The sequence below is a fragment of the Amia ocellicauda genome, chromosome 3 (assembly GCF_036373705.1).
Source record: "Amia ocellicauda isolate fAmiCal2 chromosome 3, fAmiCal2.hap1, whole genome shotgun sequence".
NCBI classification, from domain to species: domain Eukaryota; kingdom Metazoa; phylum Chordata; class Actinopteri; order Amiiformes; family Amiidae; genus Amia; species Amia ocellicauda.
The window spans coordinates 56038461-56066193 of NC_089852.1; the positions used below are offsets into that span (position 1 = coordinate 56038461).

The 27733-nt window shown below is 37.7% G+C and overlaps 1 protein-coding gene across 7 annotated transcripts in view; it reads right to left on the reverse strand.

The window, feature by feature from the left end:
- robo2 (roundabout, axon guidance receptor, homolog 2 (Drosophila)) overlaps positions 1–27733 on the reverse strand; it is a 275708-nt gene that overhangs the window by 60355 nt on the left and 187620 nt on the right. For all 7 annotated transcript variants that reach the window (XM_066699955.1, XM_066699952.1, XM_066699954.1 and 4 more), the window contains exons 6-13: positions 27191–27318; positions 17871–17995; positions 13500–13671; positions 9967–10172; positions 7991–8072; positions 6420–6585; positions 5726–5892; positions 3687–3808 (exon numbers count right to left, since the gene is read on the reverse strand). In XM_066699955.1, coding sequence (XP_066556052.1) covers positions 3687–3808; positions 5726–5892; positions 6420–6585; positions 7991–8072; positions 9967–10172; positions 13500–13671; positions 17871–17995; positions 27191–27318 — 1168 coding nt within the window. The remainder of the gene's footprint in view (positions 1–3686; positions 3809–5725; positions 5893–6419; positions 6586–7990; positions 8073–9966; positions 10173–13499; positions 13672–17870; positions 17996–27190; positions 27319–27733) is intronic.

Sequence of the window (27733 nt, forward strand, 5' to 3'; positions counted from 1 at the left end):
TCTGTCTTGAAAGGAAAGACACGAGTTAAATGTTTTTGTTCTTTTCCTAAAAATATGAACACGTTCTCTAAGGTGAGAAGCTGAGCACATCAGCATGTTCTACACATTAAGTGGTATACCTGCATTAACACTGCATATCTGTTTGCTATATAATGATGAGCTAATTAGATAAGCATGCATGATTCTGAAATCTACTGTTCTCTGAGCTGTTACAATTCTCATTCTTTATTGTCAAACAGCCTAAATGCTTTCTTCTTTGGCCTGCTTGATATGCACATTTGTAACAATGCATGTGAAATAGAAATATGCTGTTGATTTTATTAACTAATAAAAGATGAGCTTTTGCCATTTTTCAGTTCATTATGAAAAGATCTATTATTACAGAGCCCTCAAGTACACTATATTACCAAACACAATGCCGCAATCTCACTTGCTTTTTACCAGAGGTCATATGCTTTTCAAAGTTTTTTATTTCCTTTCCATGACTATCGGATCATGTTACGATACTTTGGACAACTGGATAGTGCCAACATTAATGGAATTTTATGGAGAGGCCGTGTACATCTATGCACATCTATACGTCACAGGGTAAGCTGTAAGTGTAACACACTGCTTCAAGGAGAATGGCGTTGTAAACATTGAATTGCCTTCTCAGAGTCCTGACCTCTGTCAAGAAGAGCTGTGCATTAGATGTATTGTTGTAGCATTGAGTCGAGATATATCTGACATGACAGATGTGTTCATGTAACATCACGTTAGATGGGCGACCATCAATATATGGAAGTTAATGAGGAGAAAAATAAAAGTGAATAATTAGTAATGTAATCTAATATTGCCATGTCTAACTTATGTATTCATAAGTGCCTGCCTCAAGTATATGTTTGAAGTGGTCAAAGATACTCCACACCAGGATTGATCTAAGGTAAATTGGAATGATATGTCAAATGTGAAATATCATTAAGATGGTTTGATTACTCAGTGTGATGTCTTGGAATGTATTTTTCACCAACAGAATACTGTATCAGCATGGCACCTGTACTACCTGGTAGTTCAGTGAGGGAAAAAAGTATTTGATCACCTGCTGATTTTGTACGTTTGCCCACTGACAAAGAAATGATCAGTCTATAATTTTAATGGTAGGTGTATTTTAGCAGTGAGAGACAGAATAACAACAAAACAATCCAGAAAAACGCATTTCAAAAAAGTTATAAATTTGCATGTTAATGATGCAAATAAGTATTTGATTCCCTATCAATCAGCAAGGTTTCTGGCTCCCAGGTGTCTTTTATACAGGTAACGAGCTGAGATTAGGAGCACTCTCTTAAAGGGAGTGCTCCTAATCTCAGCTCGTTACCTGTACGAAAGACACCTGTCCACAGAAGCAATCAATCAATCAGATTCCAAACTGTCCACCATGGCCAAGACCAAAGAGCTGTCCAAGGATGTCAGGGACAAGATTGTAGACCTACACAAGACTGGAATGGGCTACAAGACCATCGCCAAGCAGCTTGGTGAGAAGATGACAACAGTTGGTGCGATTATTCGCAAATGGAAGAAACACAAAATAACTGTCAGTCTCCCTCGGTCTGGGGCTCCATGCAAGATCTCACCTTGTGGAGTTTCAATGATCATGAGAACGGTGAGGAATCAGCCCAGAACTACACGGGAGGATCTTGTTAATGACCTCAAGGCAGCTGGGACCATAGTCACCAAGAAAACAATTGAAAGACTGAAATCCTGCAGCGCCCGCAAGGTCCCCCTGCTCAAGAAACACATGTACAGGCCCGCCTGAAGTTTGCCAATGAATATCTGAATGATTCAGAGGAGAACGGGTTAAAGTGTTGTGGTCAGATGAGACCAAAGTCGAGCTCTTTGGCATCAACTCAACTCACCGTGTTTAGAGGAGGAGGAATGACCCCATGAACACCATCCCCACCGTCAAACATGGAGGTGGAAACATTATGCTTTGGGGGTGTTTTTCTGTTAAGGGGACAGGACAACTGCACCGCATCAAAGGGACGATGGACAGGGCCATGTACCATCAAATCTTGGGTGAGAACCTCCTTCCCTCAGCCAGGGCATTGAAAATGGGTCGTGGATGGGTATTCCAGCATGACATTGACCCAAAACACACAGCCAAGGCAACAAAGGAGTGGCTCAAGAAGAAGCACATTAAGGTCCTGGAGTGGCCTAGCCAGTCTCCAGACTTTAATCCCATAGAAAATCTGTGGAGGGAGCTGAAGGTTCGAGTTGCCAAATGTCAGCCTCGAAACCTTAATGACTTGGAGAGGATCTGCAAAGAGAAGTGGGATAAAATCCCTCCTGAGATGTGTGCAAACCTGGTGGCCAACTACAAGAAACGTCTGACCTCTGTGATTGCCAACAAGGGTTTTGCCACCAAGTACTAAGTCGAAGGGGTCAAATACTTATTTCCCTCATTAACATGCAAATCAATTTATAACTTTTTTGAAATGCGTTTTTCTGGATTTTTTTGTTGTTATTCTGTCTCTCACTGTTAAAATACACCTACCATTAAAATTATAGACTGATCATTTCTTTGTCAATTGGCAAACGTACAAAATCAGCAGGGGATCAAATACTTTTTTCCCCCACTGTATATCATACACATTGCAATCATGTTTCTAAAAGTAAGTGTAATTATCATATTCCAGTGTTTATAAGACTGTGCTAGAACTGTTTTCTATAATCACTGGTTAAATGACGACAAAGGTGCAATTGATTGATATCTATTAGTTTGTGCATGAACATTTGTCTTAATTTTTCTGATTACTAGAAAATGTTAGGATTAATAAACAACCAGATCTATCTAGTTCTGTATTTCATTAGCGGCAGCTGGTTTTGGCAGAGGAGATTATCTTAATTGGAAGTTGAAAGAGTGTCTGTTTGTGTTTGATATTCATTCATTTTGGGAACGCATTTACTTCCACATCTTCCACATTATGTATTGCCACAAAAAGTGATAATAATTTCAAATTGAAAGAATGATTCATGATGGATAAGATAAAACTGTTTTCATAAATGACGAGGGTCTTCTTTATAACAACGCGCCAACTCAAGAGCAATAGTATTCTTTCTGTCTTCAGAATTGCCAGAAGTTACCACTAATGCTTGTTTTGTTACTAGCAGCTGATTTACCAAATAATCTAATCTATCTGCTTAGCTAAAGGTATCAGGCAGTGATAAGAGTGGCCTCAGGGCAGTTCAGTTTACCACAAGTGTCTTTAGATCCTAAGTTCAAGTGTTTATCCTGAAGATGTCCTGTCTGAGTTAACGTTATTAATACCTTTCAGGACTTTGAATAATTGAATAAAGTCCCCACATCATGTCCTCTGCTATCTGCTATTGAAATGCAATCCTCTAAAATTGTCTGTCCTACTAGTGCATTGAATAATTTTTGTTTTGTTGGCCCTCCCATCACGCTCATGATGAGAACACCGATAAGTGAAAATTATATTTAAATTCATAGGTTACTTAATGTAATTCAGTACTATACATTGGACTATGTGCATTCTTGCAAGCTGCATATAATACTCATCCATATTAAAATCCTTTCACTTTTTGTCTATCAATAATTAGATCAAGTGAATTCATTATAAAAACGGCATTTTGAATGTGATCTGAATCTGAAGTTCTTCCCACTGGAAACACAACACAGTAAGACTCACCGTCCAAGTAACCTGAATGGTTGTGGGGCTGAGAACGACAGGGTTGTGCAGCCGAATAATCACTTCCCCCAGCTCCTTTTGCACATGTCGGTGGTCAACTCCCTGGGCAGGGGGACTGATATCTGGAATCACAACCCAGGAACAGTCAGTGGCACGTCTTTACCCCACTTATTTAACCAGAAAGCAGCTTATACAATACAATAAAGTTAAGTCACATTCACAAACCCCAAAGTAGGGATCTTTACATCCACTATAGGAGACTGAATGATTATATTTTAGACAACCTTTTGTGTTCAGAGCACTCTTCATCAATAAAAGATGAATTAATATGTCTATTTTGTCCCATTTAACATGCTGTTATGTAAGTAGAAAATAACTTTTAGAAATTGTTTTACCTCCATCAACTGTGACACCAAAAAAGTGACACTCAAGGCACAATCAGTTTACAGTATTCACTGAGGCCCAGAGTACAGAGTATTTACACAACTCCAGATATCACACACTAGGCCAATGAATGAAGGACATTATTTCTATAATTTCCCAAAGGGCAAGTTTACATGTGTTTTTACTTAAGAGTGTAAATACAAGGGATTCACATCCTGGCTGCAGAAAGGGTATTTTCAGGGCGTGCTGTTGGTTCAGAGCATTGGAGAAATCAACTCAATTTGCAACAGTAATGAAAAATAAATAAAAACATGTTCAATTAAAAAGTCTGGTAATAATACATACTACCTACAAACAAATAAAAATACAATTCCTGCAAGCTTTCATTTGAAGCATTTTATGAAGACTAATTGTAGGCTACAGAAATCCATCCAATGAAAGTGCAGTTCTCACAAAATCCATAATCATACAGTATAGTGTATTCTACAGGCTTTCAAAAGAGTAATACAAAGGCATTGCCAGGAAACTAACCTTCATTAAATCCAACTACAATTTACATTTTGAAAATCTGAAAGCATACTCTCTGAAGCTCTTTCAGTTAAACAAAAACATAATTGTATAACAAAGTACTGAATGAAAAACTGAATTGTGAAAGGCACAACGTCAAGAATAAAATTGCAAGATTAATGTTACTAATAGTGTATTTTAAAATGTCTACATTAGGTTCATTGCACATTAATCAAGATATATCAATACTATAATGTGGATGAGTGTATCTACTCTATCTCTATATATGCAGTGCAGAGATTTTCCTCAGGTTTCAAGGAAGTTTAATTAGAGGTTAAAGGACAAAAAACTTATCTAATGAACTAATAAATAGATTAAGGTCTACATGCTATCCTAATCAAATACAGCTTTTTTTATAGTCTTTTTTTATTTTAATGAAAGTTAGCGTTGGAGGGATTGTAACTTAGTTACATTTGCAAGCCTAGACGTAAGTATTTTTATATAATCCTTTAACTGTAGTCTAATGGATGGTACAGAGGACAAATGCACTCATAAACGGATGTTGGGGCATATTCCCATGTACAGATATACATGCAACTTGAAACCACAACTCGCCTGTCCCTAGCTGGCAGTTCCACAGTATTGTAAATATAGTCAGTTATTTGATCTCCTGAAATGTAAAGATGATTTTAGCGTTCTTAGCAGATCAGATGAGTTGGGTATATTCATCATCATCCTTTATCGATCCACTGTTGGATGAAGGCCTCCACAGGTTGTTTCCACTTGTTTCATGGTACAATGTTTCTTTTCCGGGTCATGCCAGCAAAGCTTCACATTTCATCTTCACATCTTTTATATGGTCCTCTAGATATTTTTTTCATCTCTTGGGATCCATTCTATAGTTTATTTTGTCCACCTGTGGTCTGCTCTTCTTGAAATGTGTCCGGCTCACTGCCATTTTAACATTTTCATTATTATGCTTAAGGTCTTGCTAAACTGAGTGAGGTAGGAAAAACTACCTTTTAAATATCTGGTACTATTGATTGCAAGATTTCTCAGCCCATCTTGTAAACCCATTATTTAATAGGATTTCCTACAGTAATGTCCCCCCGAACAAGGATACAAGATTGTTGATGCAGGTGTGTTACCTTGGGTGCGCACTGGTTCAGACATTGGACTGGGGTCACTCAGGCCCTGTGTGTTCACAGCTCGCACCATGAACAGATATATGGTGTTGGGCCGAAGTCCTCGGACAGTGTAGAGTGTGGTCTTCACGTGGTCTGCGACTGTCTGCCAACTGTTGCTCACTGACTGGCTGCAATGAAATCATAAAAGTAATGTTAATATTTCACAGTCCCAATATATTTTTGACTATATGTATCTATCTTATTTTTTTAATTGCCCACTTCTTCTGAAATATTGATTCTCACATAAAGAAACTCAGTGCAGTGCATATTCAGGATCTGAAATGCTGAGTCAGCTACAACACAGCACTATAGTGAGGGAGCAGAAGAACAATGCATACAACAACAAAACATGCATATATTAACTTCAGAATTTAAAGAATATAACTAAACATAAGATATTGAACATTACAATTAACTTTTTTCTTGTTTCTGGAAAATGTCCAGATATAGGGACAATGAACATACAAATTATATGTATTTAGTTTGCAGAATATTAATACAATATCTGTATTTGGCCTGCACATTTAATAGTTAAATTGTTCAGAAAATCATCTGATGTGTATATAAAACCTGTTTATTGCAAACGTGACTCTGCAGTGCTGTATTCATATACTATTACCCACAGAAAGGCTTATTCTACAATGTTTTGATGTACCTAAAAGCCTCTATGACATAGGAAGTGATGGGTGATCCCCCGGTCAGTCCTGGTTGCCAGGACAAAGAGACGCTGTTCTTTGTGACATCAGTGACCTGGGGTTTGGAGGGAGGGCCTGGAAGCTCAGTGGCATCATGATTCTTGGTTACTGTAACACCAGTGGATTCTGCATGGAAGAAGAAGATAAGTAGAAGATTATGTTTTTTAAACGTACATTATTTAAAATCTCTTGCCACTACCACAAGTCTTCCTTCCTCATTAACCCAACACATGTGTATGTTAGGACCTCCTGCCTAAAACATGACCTCATCTTAATTTGGGGTTCTCATTACCTTGAAGACCATCTGAATTCTCATCCGAATAGTGAGACTGCTTTAAACTATCCTCCATCTTAACCCCCAAATTATACTACTTTAGAGAGCTAAAAATTCAAATACAATTAATAAATAAGCAGATATTAGAATATCTACTGCATAGTTTCCTTGTAGCCCTAAGATGTTCTAATTCATGCTTTGAAAGAGTTTATCAATATAAATGTGGTTCACATAGAGTACTTTTCTACTAGTGTTTCTAGAGCATTCTGCCAAATAACGCCGATTGTCTCTGTGGCCTTGCTACAGAGGAAGCCCTTGGGGTCATTACAATAAGAGGCTGAGTTTGATGTCCCTGGTTTCACATCATTGATAAGTCAGCTACTGCCTCTGTGCAGGGTCTTATTTTTAAAATATTTAAAAGCCACATAATGCAGTGCAACCACGATGTACACAGACACATGAGTCTCTGTGTACCAGACTGAGCTCTATCAAGAATGTGTTTACTCTCTTTCACATTTTAGTTCAGGACAGTTTAAAGGCCCATCACAATACTATTTTATGTAGGTGTCAGTGGCTTGCTACACAACAATTACTTAGCTGATTAAATGGCATGGGGAAATTAGGTTGCCAAGATCATGATTGCCTGAATTGGTAAAATAGCTGACCGCTGGGGTTAGCATCCAGCCACTATCCGGCAGTGCCAGGGGTTTGTTTAATGGACACAAGAAAATAAATTGCTTGGTTTGACAGATGACATGTGCTTCACCACATTGCCCCTCTTTTGCTGTCCTAGGGCAGGGATTCCCAATCTGGTCTTGGAGGACCCCCTGTACTGCTGATTTTTGGTCCAACTGAGATCTTAATTGCTTAATTGAATCCTTAATTTAACTAAAAATGCAATACAAGTCTCAATTATATAATTACGAGGTCGGTTGGAACAAAAACCAGGAAGGCAGGGGGTCCTCCAAGACTGGTTTGGGAATCCCTGTCCTAGGGCAATGGTTTGAAGTTTCTGGTGCCCCCCTACTGGTCCACTAATACCATTTCCAGAAGAAACCTGTTTCTGTCTACCATGGTACCATCTTTGACCTGCCAAGATCACATTTCAAGGTAGAAAATTATATCAGACATAAACAAATATAACAGATCAAAAGAAAACTATGACAAGTTTAAAGGTAGCAAGGGTAGCAAGGGTTGCAGCCATTTGTAGCCAGAATAGAAACAGTAGACATATGAAAGCAGTGGTAGATACTTTACCTCGCACTTCAAGAAAGGCACTCCAGGATGTTTCCCCACTGGAGCTCGCAGCGACACAGGTATATATACCAGAATCAGATAACTGGATTGAATACATAAAAAAGCAGCTCAATTAATCAAACAATACATATGTTTCAGTATCATACTTCAACTGGAAAAGTGGCCTACTTGTCTATTTAAGCCTTTCCTATCCAATTAACCATGCCTGCTTTTTATATTTGGCAAGAGTCATTTCTAACTTCAGACAACTGACCAAGGTGCCTTACTCATGAAAACAGGACATCTAGATATCCTTCTGTAGCTCAGAACAAAAGAAAAACACCAGATAAATACAAACACAGTGTCTTGTTATATGTAGCTACAATCTAAATAAGAAAAGCTATTCTGAAGGCAGTAAACTGCCCCCTGTGTTGGTTGATCGTGTCTGATGGAGGCTGTAAGGGAAATGGCAGACTGGTTTTAGTTACTCTCTTGCCTTTGACACAAAATAAATAAGATTGCACTCTGATAGGAGAGTGCCTTGACTCGCAGTGAAAATCCGAGGCTTGTGTGTCAGAATGCACTTCCCTGGAACCAAACAACAGTCCCAGGAGTCCCTGCCGAGGATGACCCTCTGCACCCATCAGGGTTATTGAAGTTTGTCAGGAATCTCCAGGCTGCTGTTTTAATTGCTCTTCTTTGAAAGAACAAGAAGCCATGCCTACTCAAGTGGAGAGCTTAATTCAGCCGTACAGAAAAAATGCATTAACCTCCTTGGCCTGCATTCACTTGCAGAGCAAAAGGAGGCAGACAAAACAGTTTGCCCCCAAAAGTGCTGACATTAATTTTTTAATAAATTCAATTTTCCCCCAACGCTGGTGGATAATGAATTTAGGGCTGCTGAATGCCTGTAGCCTGATGACAGCTGGCACATCTCTATGTCTGTAGGTTTGTTGTTGCGCTCGTTCTGCGCCTCACTTCAATTTATTAAATAAAATGTCAACGGCACAAAGGTTTGTCAAGTGTAATGGATATTATGGATATAGTACAGGCTTGTGCTGTGTGGAGTTGTTAAATTTACTTGGTGCTGAAGTGTCTGGCTTTTCGGGACTTATGCATGCAGCCTTGTCTTGGCGCACTTAACCCTTCCACACCAAGAGATGTTACTGCTGGAAGTCATTCAAGGTTCTGTCAGCTTGGTTTTATGGGACATTGCTCGCTAAGTGATAGTATCAAACAATTTACAGAAATCAATATTTCCTATTCATCTCTTAAAAGCAATATGATTCAGCTGTCCTTTTAAGTTATGTCTAACCTATATCCAATTGAATTCCCCCTGCAATGGTTCCAGAAATAAAAGGGAGAATTAAAGGGAGAAGGTCACTTTGCAATCAAGGAATAAGAAGGGTGGGGGGTTGTTAGAAAAGGGCTCTGTCACCGCAAAGACCTGCTCACCAACCCACAAGAATGTGAGAAAACAATTAAGGAAATATGATGGGTTATGAAATAGAAATAAACAATCAAGCCATTGAGGCAAAATTGCTTCCTGACTACAAATGGAAACATAAAACTTTAGGCAATAAATCTAGGCAACCTTCATACTTTCTTTCCTGGCCAGTGATAAAACAAGTAGAAAAAAATGCAGAAAGGCACTATGTTAAGCTAAACTGTATTTAATATGGATATAATGTGGTTTGTTACCTTCACTGTGGTTGCAATCCCAAATTCTTATTATACAATATTCCAATCACATTGTACATTGCTATCGCCAAAGGTGGCAGCCTATCATTATATAATAGTTTGCCTTAAAATAACAGTCTCTGTTTGTTAAGTAAACTAGGCATGTCAGCTCATTGCTTAGAGAGCTATGTTAATGCAAGTGGAATCTGCATTGGTTGGAAGGGCTCAGGTGTCCGTATGGATCTAATTCCATTGACAATAAGAAACATAAATTTGTACATACATGCATGTGAGTGGAGAATAAAAAGGTGACCTACCCGTATGTTCTTAATTTGTAGGCTGCCAAGGTCCTGGAGAGACATTCTGGAGTCCTTGCCCAGCAGACTCACCCCATCCTTCAACCAGCTGATTGTAGGGATGGGGTCTCCTGATGCCTGGCACTTCAGTAAGGCCAAGCTGTCCACACCGAGGGTCTGATTGGCTGGGCCTTGGCGAATAATGGGTGGGGGCCTGTCTGTCAGCACTGAAAGGAAACAGACCATGACATTACAATATTACAACCCACTACATACACAGACTTGGCAGGTAAGCTTTTATGAATTAGAATAATTCAACAGGGAGGGTTGCACTAAGCTGTTAGCAATAGTGTTATTTTTGTTTCTTTTAATAATGATGCAGTATCTCGCCCTCTCCTTGCAGGCAGTTTTAATGCGTGCTGAGGTGTTACCAAGCAGACAGCTGCCAAAGCCAAAATGTGTTTCCTCCCCAGCATCTGTATGGATACATACTTTAATTATATTTCAGACTGAATGAACGAGGATAGAAAAAAACTGGTTCCTTTTGCAATGCACACAGTAAGTGCTGCAGAAGTACAAATGCTTAAGTCTATTACATTTGTGTCTCACAATCAAGGAGATACAGACAGATTTAAAGGAAGGGAAAAAGGGTACATGAACACATCCAAAAAAATAAAAAGCCTAATGTTTCAAGTCATCACATGAACCTTTCATAAGTCCTCCAAATGGTTATTGGCATGTTTAAATAACTAGGCCCTAAATGTTACACTGCGATTTTCAGTGCATTGATGTGGAGAAGAAGGCCTCAAGTAAACATTGTCTGGCCAATAAGAGGCAGACCTGGTTATGGCTCAACCTAAGGTTTGCCTCCTGTTCCTAGTATATAGCAATAAGCCCTGCATTGACTTCATGGTGTTCAAATTAATACTTTATGACCTTTTAAAAGGATAAGATCAATGAAGCAGTGGAGCCACCATCCCACTCCAAAAGGCTTAAATATCATCCACACTTCCAGGGCTTCTGGGTGAAGGAATCCTACCATCATTTTGTGTCATAGGGTTGAAAGGTTAAAAGAACAATTACAGTTCCTAATGACCTGTGAACAATTGTATTGTCGTTACTTTTAGGAAAGATACACTGTCTACTGAAAATGTGTCAATCGCCATAGATATTTTCCTTTTTCAGGTTTTCGGCTGGAAAATTGGCTCAGTTTTTGTCATCTGGTAGCTGTGAAACTGAATATGGATGAATGGGAAGTTCAATATATTGAGAATATTAATCTATTTAGCTTGCTCTTTTCCCCAGGACCTAGTATCTCACCACTGACTAATGTGTTCTGCCTTGTGGTATCACACCACACTCATTAATTTAAAAGTGTGGATTAATGATGGCAAACCTGTGGTGTTAATTAACAGCTTTCCTCTACCTAGCTTTCAGCACTTTGGCACTTTAACTCCCACAGTGTAAAAAAAAAAAAAAAAAAAAAATCAGATAAAAAAACTGAAATATCTGCAGCTAAATCTGAGTCAGTAGTGAAGAAAATGTATTTCTTAGGAACAAGTTTCTGTTTGACTGCGGTAAGGCTTTATTTCCTTTCCTATCATTTCAGCTAGGTTGAGCTTTTGTTAGCAGATTTTCCCTCAAACACAAAACATTTGTCAATCCTATATGATCTTTAATACAGGAGCTTCAATTAGAATTAGGGTTAAAATTTGCTGATTTTTACTGGATAAATGAGAACACTTAAAAGTCCAAAATGCTGAAAAGGTGTCAGCAAGTAAAGCAGGGCCAAGCTACTGGGCAAACCAGCCTGGGGACCATCAAGTCTTAAGGTGAAATAGCAAAGTTACTAGCATCCTCTGACAATTCCTGAGTGCTCTTTATTCACTTCAGGAATGAGACAGATAGAGTGAGGGGGGAACAGGCACAGGCCTTGACTGTCTGCGGCAGGAATTTCTCATTACGAATCTCCTTGAACCTGCTTCGCTCCTCGTGGCCTCATTGCCGTAAATCACTGTGGAAACAGCAGGTGCACCCATTAACAGCTCAATGTCTTCTCCGCCAATATTTGTCTGTCCTATTTATTCTAATCACGGCCAAGGTACTGAATCAAGCCACGCCATGGACAGATATTAAAAAATACTGCCTTTCCATTAATTTTAAATGACCTTTTAATCTACATGTGAATTCACATTGAATGAAAATGCATCATTTTATCAAACAGGGAAGCAGGCAGCCAGGGGTCAACACAAGAAGGTTAGGCTATAATCTCCAGGAAAGTACTTAGGGAAAAGAATGATGGAGGGCAAAGATAGGGGGATCAGAAAGAAATGAGCATTTGCTGTCATAAAAAAAGGCAGGGTTTGTTTTTCCCCCAATGCCGAAGAGAAGCCATTCAATTCGCCCCACCCAAAGTGGACGATGTTTGTCCATCACTGTCACCTGTGTTGAAAATCCCTTCAAAAACTCCCAGTCACTGCTAGTGGCTTCACAGAGCAAAACAAAAGACCAGTGACCAAGGTGGGTTTTGCTATTGGCTCAAGGTTTTACTGCCGTAATCCCACCCTCAACATATTGATTATTAAGACTTAAGATTTTTTCCTGCAAAATCTGAAATATCATATTCTGCTGAGTCAACTGCCACGTTTGAAGAATTTCCCATCCCTGCCTTTGAGTGCATTTTCTGTCCAATTTCTAATAAACCTTGTCTAAATAATACTCCAGAGAAAACCCCACAGCTGTGCTTTGATAATTTTTATGCCACAGTTCCTATTTAGAGAGACTGCTTCCTATTAAGAGTGGCAAAGGAAATTATTATTTTAAGTAATAATAATGGATGACACTTAAGATTCCAAAATATAAAGGATTGTATTACTATCGATCTGTTCTCTGCAGATTTTAAATCACATGAAAATAATGAAGTCGTATAAAATAACCATATAATAGGAAAAGGAAGGGTTGCTAAAGTCCTTTACTTTACTTCTGAGTGTGAATGTCAAATGTCTGTTTCTTTTCCTGTATTTAATAACATGCACACAAGAATGCTTGACAGGAAAAGTGCTGCTTCGTGTTGACAGTTTTGTTTAGTTGTTTTCTCAACACTGAACACTGTTTGCTGAAGCTGAATGTATTGTATTTAATTATTTATAAAATATTTAAAAATGCAGACATTTCAGTTATTTCTTCCTTTAAATATCTCTGCTAGATTGATCACTTGATTGCTAACAATGTTCTCTGCTGTTAAGCCCACAGATTGTAAATGGAACCCAAACCATTGTTGTTAGAAATACAACAGTAACCTCAACCCTGTTGGTGCCCAAATGCCGACTTGTCACTCCCTATGTGGTGACTTGGTAGAATCCATCATCCATTACTGTTTCTTTCATTTGTATATATCTTACACAGGTTTATCAATCATTTACTAAAATATCTGCGATGGGAATTCAACACTGCACTATTACCTCAGTGAAGAAATACATATTTAGTTGGGTTTTTCGGTTTGGAGTACATCACTGCATTGGAAACGTCAGGAGGCAGGTGACACATTGACTTACCATCAGTAACTTCCAGCTGGGCCTTGGCTAAGATGCTGCCAGCCACGGTGAGGGCCTGACAGATGTAGTAGCCTGCATCTGAGCGCTGTACGTTAGAGATGGTTAGATCTCCACTTTGGGAAACGGAAAATCTGCTGCTAGGCTGCAGGGGCTGGTTTGGGAACAACAAATTCTGGAGAAGGGATAGAGGAGTAATGACCACAGTTAGGCACTGCATTAGTAGAAAACGACAAGCTTCCCCATGGGGCACAGTCCATGAGTTTCAACAGGTCTCCTTCGGTCATTTCCTGCTTCCGACCTGAGAGAAGAGTGAAATTGATTTAATTAAGTGAAGATTATGGCAATTTACCTTATTCAAAGCTCAGGTGGAATGAAAAGCAGGAGCCCCTATGGACTTCTTGATCTGTAGTTAACAAACACTGATATAAAATCATTTACCTTCCAATCTTATCTTGTACTCTTGAGCACAATGTTTTAAAGCTGTCCACAAGGTTTAGTATTAGGAGGAAATATTATGTATACAAAGACATGCAAAGATAGATCTACAGTATTTAATTAAACCCCTTCATCTTCACCCATCAAACCCTTTAAAATGTTTAGTTTTTTTCATCTATCTGTTGAAATCTACTGTATACTGTGCCTTAGAGAATAACAAGAAACTTTTCTCTAAATTTGACTGGCTTTTGGTTTCAGTTGTACTGAGTTGAATAGTTTGTGAAATAACAATGACAAACATGAAAATGACAAACATATCTATTTCAACTGAACACAGATTGTCTCCAAAGAAATAAAATAATAATAATAAGATAACATTTGTAGCTTAAATTGCTCCAAGATGTCAGGAAAATGCAGTTTTATTGGAAAAGTATCATTGGGGACACTGGGGTTTTGTACGATTGTAATACATCCTGACAGATTGTATACAGTGTTATGAAGACAGACTAGGCCTTTAATGTTATTTACTTCTCCAGCCATTTTATCTGCCAAGTATTAAACTTGACAAAAATCTTCAGCCAAAAGAGAATTTCTAGGCCTTTTGTCATATAAATAATATCAAAGATGCACATCAATGTGTAATGGAAAACTTGTGTATTTACTGGAATCTTATTCATGTCATTGTTTTTGTATTATTATTAAGGTTCCCTTAAAGTTCCACATGACCAGCACCCTAAAGTATTATCAAGATTTAAGTTTCTATGTTCTTGTATAATCTTTAACGGTAATGTAATTATTTACAAATACAAAAATACATGTCTGTGAGAAAATGTACTTCAAACTTGTTAAGGATGGTACAAGGCTGGGGAGGTCATTTATCAGACATTTCTATTAAAGCCCAGATAAAAAAAAAACATTAATCAAGGCCAATCACTAATTAATGGCTAATATTAATTGACAAACAAACACCTTCAAGTTAAGGTTAGAGAGCTCTCTTGTACATAATGTAATAACATTATGGACTGCATTCCCTGCATACAGCTACAAACCAACTAAATAAATAAAAATGATTTATATATTGATATAAACTCTTTTGGGCTGACACAAGGCATCCTACATAATCAAACACTATGGTCTGTTGTGTTCTCAGTCTAATCACTTTATTTATTCAACATTTACAGTGTTTTCATTTAGTAACAAGCCTAGCCAGAAGCTGTAGCTTTAAAAATGTCAGCCAGGTATTATATACAGAGGAAGCTCATTTGCCCAGTGACAAGTGGTTATCTGCGTTAGGAATGAAAAGACCGTTTACATAAGGCAGCATGACTTAATAAGACCATTCAAATGAGCACATACTTTGATGAAAAAGTAGCTGGCCTACTGACCTCTAAAATTGTAAGCACAAATAGCCAGCGCATATATCTGCTCATATCATCAACACTTCAGATTTGTTGTTTTGTCTTGTTTTGTTTAATGTAATTGTTATATTGCATTAGGCCTTTGTTTACTTGTACTTTCACACTGCTCTTAGTATAAAGATTCAATTTCACCATGAATATTACCTTAAAAAGGCTTAATTGCGCCATGGCGAATAAAACTGATTTAGCGCCATAATCAATTTAGGTACTTTGTAATTAACACTGGCAACAGACAGCAATCAGCGTGCAATGATGTACAATTGGAGGTGTGTTGACATTGAGTGAAACCTCACCTTTGCCATCTCTTATCCTTGATATTTTTCCCCCCCAAAATCCTCAAAGCAGGACTCCAGGAAAAGACATTAGCCAGATTCAATTACATCTAATGACTCTAATGCTGCAAATTATGTAGTTTTTTTAATTACCCTTTCCCCTCTGCTGGATGATAGATGCCCACTTCATTATATTCAAGTGTGACAAAACAGGCTTCCTATGCCTAATTACTTAATTTCGATTTTAATTCATTCTTTTATTTCAAACCTTCATATCTAATTTAAAAAGAAAGAAAAAAAAACACACAAAAAACAGGGTTCCATTAGAAAGATTCCAGGATATTTGTCCATTATCTTGGTAAATCAGTTTCCAATTTACTGCTTGTCTGTGAATGTAAGTGTGTGTGTGTGTGTGTGTGTGTGTGTGTGTGTGTGTGTGCGTGTGTGTGTGCATGTGTGTGTGTGCATGCGTGTGCCTGTGTGTGTGTGTGTGTGTGTTTTTCTAGGGAACTGCATGAGTAATATAATCTATTTGCTTAATAGCCACTTATTTTAAACTTTCATGTGCAGATTAAAGTTCCCCATACAGTGCCCCTGCTTTAACAGTTGGCTGAATCATATCAGAAATAAACCGACAGGTCCCGACTGGCAGATAATTACTGTTGTTGTTTGCATTGTTACGATTCAAAAGTATTTAAATCGGATAGCTCGTCTGAGAGGAGAGCTTTCATTACCATGGGGGTCAGGAGTTGCTGATTACAGCAAACAGAATCCTTATTGTCACAAGACTGAACAAAAAGGCTTGTTGTTGGAGAGATGCACCACAGATAACCCTTGGACTGAAACACTGAGCAGAAAGGTAGAATAAACAATAAAAGGCAAACAAGGAAACAAATTCATCTAGATGATACCCCTTGTGTGGTTTTTAGACATTAGACATTTTAATTGAAACTGATGTTAAATAATCTGAAAATTATTTGAGAATTATTTTGATCTGTGCAACATTCTGACAAGTAATAATAATAATAATAATAATAATAATAATAATAATAATAATAATAATAATAATAATAATAATAATAATTATCCCTGGAAGAGTCTTAGAACCTTTGTATTACACACATACATACTTTTCATGTGTATTCATTTTTTAGGCTCAACACTTTTTTTTTTTTTTTTAAGGTTTGTTGCAAAGGAATTTAAAACCCCATTTAGGTTTTATCTAATTTCTGCACTGTCAGAAATATCATGGAAGGGATTCTGTTGCATAAATCATGCTTTACAAATCCCATTGTGAGCTACTTCTTATTTTGTCCCTGATGACAACCACAGTGATAATGTTTCTGATGTAGTTAGTAGTGTCTTAACTATTTAAAGCATCATTACTGGCAAACTAGCTAAATTCACAAAGCATACTGGTGTCCCCCAACTGACTGTACTTGCTCCAGTACACTGGCAGCCTAGGACATTCTCCACTGATTTCAAGATTCTGGTAACAGCACACAAGCACTGGGAGATTCAGCTCCTTAATATTTAATTAAACTGCTATCTGTTTAATGCTCAGCTGCTGCTGCTGGTTTACTGTGTATCCTAAAGACCAGACTGCGCACCCCAGGAGATAGAGAATCCTCTTCTTTAAGCACCAAGGCTGTGGAACGGCCTTGCTTCACTAAATTCAGGACTCTGCTTTTAATACCTGGGAAAAACATGCTGTTTAGCCTTGATCCTTGAAGTAGTGACTAAGAATTGTGTAATGTTTTCATGTTTCTTCGATGGTTTTATGTGGTGGTTCGGAATGCTTGCCATGAAAAGTGCTCTATGAATTGACGTTTCTGTTATTCTTAATGTAAGAACCTCATCAAGTCATTTCTACAAGGATCAAAGAGAAGCGGCATTCTTTCCTGTTTAAGTGGAGACATGTCTGTGCACAAACATGCGTTTGATTTATTTGGTTGTTTGATGATGTATTAATTGATTTATATGGAATTATCCATCACATGAATCAAAGCTTTGTACCAGAAGATCTTATGAATTCTACATTTCAGGAGAAAAGTCCTGAATACAGCAGTATCACAAAAAATACATATTTTCAGTTTGATCAGAATGAGTTCAGAAACAGTGCTGCCAATATTACACTTTCCAAACAGGTGAGACCTTCTACTCCCTGGGAGCCATGCTGGGCTGAAGTCCTTCAAAGGACTGTGCTGTGAATGAACAGGAGCCCCTCCCCAGGACAAATGTCTTACCTGGCTGCCTTCCTTCTGCCAGAACACGGCCGGTTGAGGGTTGCCTTTGGTCTCACAGGGGAAAGTGGCAATTCGTCCCTGAGCCACAATCTGGTCCCTTGGCCTGACCACAAACTGAGGAGGTGCTGGTTTCAAACAGAACATTGTTGTTAATTCAAAGAACACACCAAGAGGTCTCAGCATTCAGTGAGCACGCAGCAACGTCCATGCAACATCTTGGACAACATTGACAACTGGGACGCACCTTTACCACTGGGCCATTCATTTGGTCTGGCCAACGCTAGTTGAAGCCGAATGAATGACATCAGCCTTGATACATTGCCTTTTTGTCAAATTGCCATCTGAAATTTAAATAAGCATACAAAAAAACACTTCTGTCGAAAAGTGGGAATTACACTTGTTTCTACAAATACACCAGGCAGTACTTATGTGTGCAGTGTTATATTCTTCTTTATGGAATATACAACTAGTGGATGTGTTCTTTCAAAGATATTCTCAAGTGAAAACTCAAGCCAGGATAACACACAATGTGATATTTCCCCAAACCGTTGCATAAAGAAAATCTATCTAAAATTTACATAAAACATAAAGATGTAATAGGAGGCTATCCCACCTTGTTTGTTTGCTTGCTAACTAATCCAATCATGTTATCAACAATAAATGTTAACAATGTTACTGAAAGCTTCAGGGAATGATCTTGAGCTGTGTGAATGAGCAGTTTGTTCCAGACACCCACAACTCTCCATATAAGAAATATGACCTATTTTTAGTTTTAATCCTTGGGGTAAACCTGAGCCACACATTTCAGGATGTCAAATTAAGACTTGAGTTCAATTCTACACTTCACTGAATATCATCCTTTATTTGTGAAAGTATTCATGTGCTTTTCATTAGACAGACCCAAAACAGTTAATATCCATCTTCTATATTTCTTTCACTATAGAAATTATCAAAAGTATCTGATCCTGCTCAAAGATGGAAGCCATTTGTCCTTTACTTGCTCTAGCCCAAGGCCAAGATTTTCTCCACGTCTCTTCTATTCCATTATATTACGAGATTCTTAGCATGGTCTTAATTATTCAATTGGATCCACTAAAGCTTAATTAAATAATTTAAAAACCTGATTGCTCTGGAATTCGTCAAAAGTAATGGATGTTAAGAAGCAAGACAATTTTCTGTTCTGATGCAAAAGGAAGTTCCTCTTTAAATTTATTTTTACATAATTTGTATATATGATGTTTTGATCAAATACTCTGTAGTGATTTCTTGATCAATTCAGCAGAAGTACAGTTTGTAAATGCTATTTCAGAATGGGAAAATATTCTATAATATTCCTTAGCTTTACAAAGTGGGCAGATCAGTGAAATTGAAGAATTGCAGAGGGCAAAGTGTGCTGGTGTTCTTGTGTGAAATAATTATTGCTAGTGAACAGTGATGTTGTGTATTGGGTGGAGGGAGGGTGTGAGGGTATTGTTAAAAAAAAAAATGTTTGTAGAATTTAAATGAGCCTTAAATTAGATTTGATATCTGGGAAGTTATGCTTTGATACTGCATTCAGCAAGAGCCGGCTTCAATCAATGTCACGGCGGAGCTGTATTATGCTAATGACGGCTTAGGCAGGCTGTGTGGGATGTTATGGTAATCAGGTGATTGAGTGGAATTGGGAAGCAGGGCCCAAGTGCACGCTGGGAGTAGGGCCACAGGGGCGCTGGGACCTGGAGGTTAATCATATCATGTTCAGGACTGTGTCTGTAGTTCAGGACGGTGTGGCGTGGCAGGGATTAAACAGGCACTAATGAAGAAGTAGATAACAGAGATAACTCCCTCTCTGCCAAAACACAGCTGTCCTAGTCTTCGCCCAATGACCTTTGTCCTCCTGGCCTACCTTGACATTTCCTGTCTCCTAGAAGAGATCTTTATAAAGGGTGGAAGGCACTTTACAGAAAAACAAATTCAAGTGTTTGTGAAAAATAGCGTGCACATCAAGCAGAGGGAAGAGTTGCAGGCCTTCATGTTGCTTCATGTTACAAGACCACAGGTATGTACCATGTGTAACATAGAATGTCAGCAACAAGTGCTTAGTGACCACAAACAGCCACAGAAGAGATGGTTTTAAATGCCTACTACAACTTTTGAATGCCTGCATTGGGATTTAAAACCCCTGTTCAGCATTTGTATAGACAGGTGGATATAATTTGGGTTAACGTCAGGTCTGCAGAGCCCACCATAAGCAGTGGGTTGGCAATAGGATTACAGGGAGCTAACTTGAGAACTGAGGAGAGGCGAAAGTTGCCACAGTGGATTCCCAAATAAAGAATAATAAAATGGGTATATTTACATTTATGAAAAATACCAGCTGCCAGTATTCCAAAAATATAACTCACACACACATTTATTATCTTAACAAAATTAACAAGGGGGCCTTTAAAGAATAAATAAATAAAAAACTATTTTGTAAAATATGAACACAATAAAAATAATAATTAAGCTCTACATTTCAGACAATAGTTGCCATGATGTTTTTGGTGATTACTTCAATTATCATCCTACTCATTTCAGATGAAAACACTGTTAACATTCTGAAAGCAAAGTGCTAGGGCCCAGCATGTTGATTCAAGACTTCTTACATATCTTTACACCTACAACTGTACCTTTCTAAAAAGACTAGCCACATGAAAAGCCTGTCTTACATCAATGTGATGTAAATGCCCACCTGACAATGACTGCTCCCTAGGTTACCCTTGTGGCCCTACTTTTATTTGCTTGTCTGTCAGATCAGAGACTTCCCAACCACAGAAACTTCACAACTTCACAACCTTCAAATAAGTATGCATTCTTCTGAAAAAAGGGTTGTTCTGAATTGGTTTAGGAATGTAAAGTGGAAAATAGAATACAACTTTACAAGGCCCAAGATATAAAGCTGAAGAGTTTTAAAACGGCAAACTTAGGTATTAGGTATGCTCTGCCAAACTCCGTATTAAATCCAAATGCAAACTGCTTCTATATGTAACACATCTGATGAAGTTCTCTCAGATTTTGAAATACTGCTTTCCATTTTTGTGTGTTTGTTTCTTAGTTTTTTTGTAGTTTGGACCAAACACCAGATAAAGGCTGGGATTAAACCAAAACTTGGATCCACTAACAGATTGCAAATTACAAACCCAGTACTTGATAGTGGATTTCTGCTTGCCAGAGGCTTACCCAATGAAGCTCACCAAAAATGTTGTGATTGGAGTATGGGATTGGATTGAGGGGCAGATTGAATCCAAATCTGAATGTTTGTAAATACAGTAATTTATCATTTGCTGAAGAAATCTTGTTGCGAAAAACAATTCTTTTAACACTCCCTTCTTGAAATTGGTGAGCGACAAAGTACCAGTCATTTGCTGAATATTACAATGACATGACAAGGGATTCCTCTCCCATAGGGATGTGATCCCCAAACCATGACTTCCTTCACGCTCCCTCTGGGAAACAGATAACACTTTAGCAAGCTCAGATCAAGTCCCACCTCAGTGCTTGTCTTTTAAAAAGGGGCACTGATACCTAGTGGAGCAAATTTATTTAAATCTGATTAATAAAATCAATAAATTCCATACAACATTCAACTGTGAAGGAAGGATCTGATCTAAATTCAGAGGAAAGCTAAACATTTAAACAGATTCCTTCCTTTGTGCCAGGATAGACACACAACAGTGGCTTACTGAATGGAAAAGGTCATACTTTGTTGTTTCTTATAAAACATTTTCTTTAAAGAATTTGTGATTATAAAATAAATAATAAATAATGACCACTGAAACACACATTCTTTCAGACTTGACCCTTTTCGCTCCATAAAGATTTCTAACCTATCATTCTGTAAAAGCTTTAAAGGTCAGACTATATCTGATATATATCTGAGTGTACAAACCTGTCTGCAAAGGCAGTGTCAGAGTACTCTACTGTCTCTTGCAAACAATGATGCTCATACAGATTAATAATAATGCTAATAATGGGACAATTAAAAGCAATATTGTGCAAAAGAGTTGCTCTTGCAAGGACAAAGATATGCTTGCTGAGTGAAGTGCTACAAGGGCATATTTTAGCATGACAGTAACAATCAAAAAAATGCTGTTCAATTTTGATATACAGCTCTGGAAAAAATTAAGAGACCACTCCAAGTTCAGAAATCAATGTTAAGTTGTCTCTTAATTTTTTCCAGAGCTGTCAATATTGAAATCTACTATATCCAGTTATGGGTTGGCAGTTTGGTTACCGACGCCAACTTATATTGAGTATAGTACTTTAAAAGAAACAGTATGAAGACAACTCCTTTTTTGGAATATAGTTTTGTTATTCGAAAAAAAATATGGAGTTATCAACAGGGCTGTATTACAACTGTATGTTGTACAATTTTCTCTTAACATATTACCTACAGGGCCATCTATCAGTATTAAAACATTCAACAGTCAAAAGCAAATGGAGAAATTGTACAAGTGTGCCCTTTGTGTTGTATCACTCCTTTCCTTGTTGGAACTGGATCTGGGCCTCTTAATTTAGTTTGAACTCGCTCTCTCAGCCCCTATAAGAAGCATTTCAGTATTTAAGAAGTGCTTTTAGATACGATTCTGGGAATAACTGAAATACACAGGGTGTGGTTTTTAATTTATGTCATAGTCTTTGCAGTGTCCTAGAAGACAACAAGGCAAAGACATTTCTGAGTGTCCGTCCTACATTCATGCATGCTGTTTGTCTGGGAAGGGAGACACACTCAGAGAAGGAAAGACAAGAAGGAGGCTGGGGGAGACACAGGATAAACAAGGCAGTTGTCTATTCTTTGTCTTCATAAACCACGGTGCAAATGCTTGAATGACTGATAGATGGGTCACCTCTTAAACTGTCTGAAGTATAATGCTGAAACATCTTACTGTAATATGATCAATATAGTACTTTTCTATTCTATTTTGTATTGAATTTTAACATTATTTTTCTGAACAATTTTGAAGGCTCATAAGGCTGGAGATCATTTACAGTAGCTTTCAAATTCAGCAAATTTAGCCCCTCCTCTGAAGGCCACTTTAACATTGCTGTAAAGCTAGTGCAGCAAAACACATTTTTAATCGCACAGAATACAGTTTAAATAAAGAATAAAGTCTCGGTATATGAGCAGTACATTCAAATGTAGTCCAGCACGCTTCCCTTTAAATTATTAAAATGTTTATTGGCTTCATCTGTTAGCCATCATCATACAACAAACACTGTCAGGCAAAGGAAGTGGTAAATCAATTCATGTTTAAACAATGGCAATGCCTTCACTGGATGGGACGCAGTGTGACAATTACTCAGTTGAGCTTCAAATTCTAAAAATGGCAGTTCGTTTGATTTGAGACTTTAATGATTTATTAAAGTCATCTTCACCTCCGAGGAAACGGTTTATCAGACAAGATATTTAATTCATGATGGAACACATCTGCCCAGGGGTGTGGGGATTTTTAAAACAAATACATTTCTGAAAGCCCCTTTTTTCTCTCAATCATATTTTATTCAGAGAGGTAAAGCAATTACTGTCTCCTTCCTGTGGATGGACTGAATGTTTAATTTTCCAAGCTTTTTCAACACTAATAATTTCTGACAGTCAAGCTATGGCCTGGGATGCTTTGGCAGCATTGACCCTGCCAGTTTTCTCCATTATTGCTGCCTCACACAGAGAAAGGTGACAACAACCTTTTCCCCCAAAGGTCAGCTAATCATTTTACTTTAAAAAAATAAAATAATAATAAATAAATAAATAAATAAATAATAATAATAATAATAATAATATTCTCTGTTTTTTTTCTCTCTCTCTCTATCTATATATTAAAAACAGTGCCTTTGATGATTTAACAAACAGGAAATATAACAAAGAAATGTACTTTATTTACTGTTACTGACCAGTACTCTTAGCTTTTTAGACTAGTAAAAACATGGTTTACATGGAGACTAGCCCACAGACGACAACTGAAGGAAATAAACAATCAAACAAAAAAACTTCATAAGCACACGTGGAACACGGAGCACATGGAGGCTGGGATGTTTCAAACACAGAATAAAAAAACAAGACAGGACCTGGGGTGTGTGTTTACCATAGGCCCATCTGAAGAATCAGTGGATACAGTAAAGTGTACTGAAAATTGAAGTCCCTCTGTTGTGCAGGTTTCTGACTTTGATTGGAGACTGGTCAATGTTTGGTAAACAAGCCTTCTCTTTATCTGAGCTACACAAATTACCGATGGCGACAAGAAGTGCTTTAAAAAGGCTCCTCTTATTGACAAACATCAAACGACACATTTGAGACAAAAGTCGGAGAGCAAACAGTGATGAATGGCCTTAGAAGCAGTCTGTTTATGGAGGCTTCTCAGCATAGATGGAATCTGGTTAAGTTGATTAACAGGTTAGTACGATGGAAAAAGCAATACTATAATAAGCACTTTGAAGGACACCTCTTTCTTTTCTTTTTTAACTGCTCTTTCACAACACTGGAAGGCACTAGTTGCAATAGGCAGTTGCACATTGCTCTATTGTACTGCTGTGAGTCTGTTAGTAATGATGGATGTTAATTAATGAGTTTGACTTTCAAGCATTGCATGAAGCCCATGCACAAAATGGCTTTAAGGATGGTTACTTACCAACAGGGCGAGCTGGAGACAGAACAATGGTGTGGTGTGGGAAAAAGAAAATAAAATAACAGAACACAACAAACACAACAAAACAAATAAAAACAAATAAGAAAAGAAATCAAAGTCAGAATGAATGGCATGGCACAATTCAACCAGGAGAGATCTGATGAGTCTTGTAAAGGGGAGCCAAAGACACTGAAAGGCCGGCAATCAACTTTCAGTGAGGCTACAACCTGAGGGTGTTATATAAATAGGAGCATTTCCCACGCTGCATGTCATTAATTGTACAGTAATGCATATTTTAAACACATCCACTGGTTCTGACACTGCTGCAGAAAGTAGTTTGCTAGTACTAAATGTCCTACTCCTGTTCGAAATATTGCCTTTAAAACATTCAAAAATAACATATAAAGTTAAATACTATTGTATAGTTAAAACTAGTAGCCTTGCTAAATATATAGCACTACCTGGTGGAGAAATGTTGTACAGGCCTTGACATGGATGTATTGTATTGGACTGAGCCATACGAGGTCATTTTTCACACAGCCTATATTCCTCTTTGAAACTGTTTTTCATAAGGCAAAGGGCATGATTAATGTTAATTGTGTTTTCACTCATCTGGAAAAGCAAATAAGTTATAAAATGCATAGTGGTCAGGGCTCTGCACTCCAGTGGAGGGTCATGGGTTCAATCCCAGGTGGGGGATGCTGCTGTTGTATCCTTGAGCAAGGTACTTTACCCAGATATCTCCAGTAAAAAAAAAAACTGCTGTAAAAATGGGTAATTATATATACAAATACTGTGATATATTGTTACAATTGTAAGTCGCCCTAGATAAGCGCATTTGCTAAGAAATGTAGTAATAAAATACTGAGCAACACAATTAACAACATGTTACTGGCATTTTTGCATGTGAAACTCTCAGTTATTTTCTGATTTCAGTGGAATTTTAGTTTCTATATATTTTACATGTGTACCTATTTTAAAAACATTTGAGATTGAGGATGGTGCTGAAGGATTGAGGATGAAACCTTATTATAATTGTTAACTTAATCAGATAGCCATAAATGAATATAGATTATTTGAATAATTATATATATATATATATATATATATATATATATATATATATATATATATATATATATATATATATACACACACACACACACATAGACACTGCTCCATTAAGTATACCTAGAAATCTAGCACATAAAGGGTTAAATGTCTAAGCATGCTACTGAATACATTTCCGTGTTTGATCTTCATAGTATTCAAAGTAATTATGCCAATACGAAACCAGTAATACACCAGCTGGGAGTAAGAGAACCATAATTCATATTTAATTCAAGGATAAAGCTTTTTCAATCTGGTGTCTCTTTTCTTTCCTACAAAAAGAAGAGCCTGTACAAATCAGGGGGTAGTAAAAGACAGAGATTCCTGTCTGCATTGGTCAGGTTCCTCTATATAGATTTACCTTGCTGAAAGACACAGTCATATTTTGTATACAGCAGATGAAACTAAAACATGCATTAATGCATTTAAACACTAAAACCCCACAAAAAAAAGACTAAAACTATAGCCAGCCCCACGAGTCGATTGACCCCCCTCACTCCACCCTAAACCCCCCTACACCCATCTCTCCCTTTGCATCATTAAACCATTCCAGAGAGACCTTGAACATTTGATTTAATGTGCATGGGAAAAAGGAGGACAGATTATAGCAAAAAATGTTTTTATTAACCTTTCCCACCTTCACAGTAAACCTCCAGCATGCACCAGTCAACTGTGAAATGGCATCTGTATCTATCTCACAGAGGTGCTGTGTGCCCAAAGTGAATTGGGATTATATGAACAATGGAAGAGAGCTGCGAATTCCTTCTGAACCCAGCAAAATACTAGCTGTAGGAAATAAATAATTAAGCATATTTATATACAACCTCAGGATTACTTTCCATGGGTTGATAGGGGTGCTAAGCACTTTGCAGATAGAACTCAAACAGAGTGGGAGTCATTCAGTAGGATGTTTCAAGTCCCACTCTGCAACTTATCTTCCCTTTTTTAAATTTTATTGTAAACCTGTTACAGGGAGAGTGTTTCAATTCAGTTAGTAGGCACCCCAGAACACAGGTTAAATAACATAAATCAGTTTTTTTCTATTTTTTTGGAACATCAACAACGAACACAACTATTTTCTAGCTGTCTTTTCAGCAACATATTATTCCATCTCTATAAAAGCAGTAGTTTTTTGCTTTCCTGTATTTGTTCTATTTATTCCTGAAATGCACACAAATTGCACTTCTACAAGAAAATATAATAAAGGTGCAATGGAAAAATTAAAAAGTTGTGTTGGAATTTATACTCAATATTCTTATACCTTCGTAAAATGACCAGAACTAATGCAAAGTTTCTGCCTTTTTAGTAAGTAATTGTGTCATATCCCCTGTTTATTTAGTTTCCCAATCTTTACAGTCCCTTCTCATTGTTTGTTTTTTCTTTCAGAATATCAGAGTACAGAATATATACAGGGTCAACAAACAGGCTACACAGAGAGGAGGTGTTTAGTAAGGAATGAGGGAAAAGGACAAGTTTTATCACTTTTTGTATTTCAAAATACTGTTTCCTTTCCACTAATACCTGGACACTAAGCACCTCCTTACAGAATGGAAATCTGGCATGACTTACCCCTGACTGTGAGTGACGCTGACGCCTCCACTTTGCCCACACGGTTCTCAGCTATGCAGGTGTAAGTGCCTTCATCACTGCTAAAAGCCTTTTTAATGCGGAGCATGTAATCGTCCTTAATGTCATACCTAGGGAAAAAAAAGTTTATTGCATAGTTTTTGGCATGTTGTGTGACTGTGTACCGTGCATGCTCAGAGCCCCTCCTCAGATGTGAACTGCCAGATCAGGCCTGACACACACAGCTCCCACCAGCACTGTGACAAACCCGCCAAAAGACAGGTCCACTGACCGTAACAAGCTCCTACCCTATTAACCTTGTAAACATACGTATTGTATACTACATGCATTAACAGTTTGGCCTATTCTAAAAGATAGGTCAAATCGTTACATCAAAAGTTATATTGTAAAGTTTCCGGACTCAGCTTTTCCTAATTTCCCATTTTGCCCCCAAAACTTTGTACAAGTAATTTTTAATCTAACATTTGCAGTTCTGGTTACTTTGCATTGGCTGTGATTGTAGGGTTGGTAGATGCTTGTGCAGTG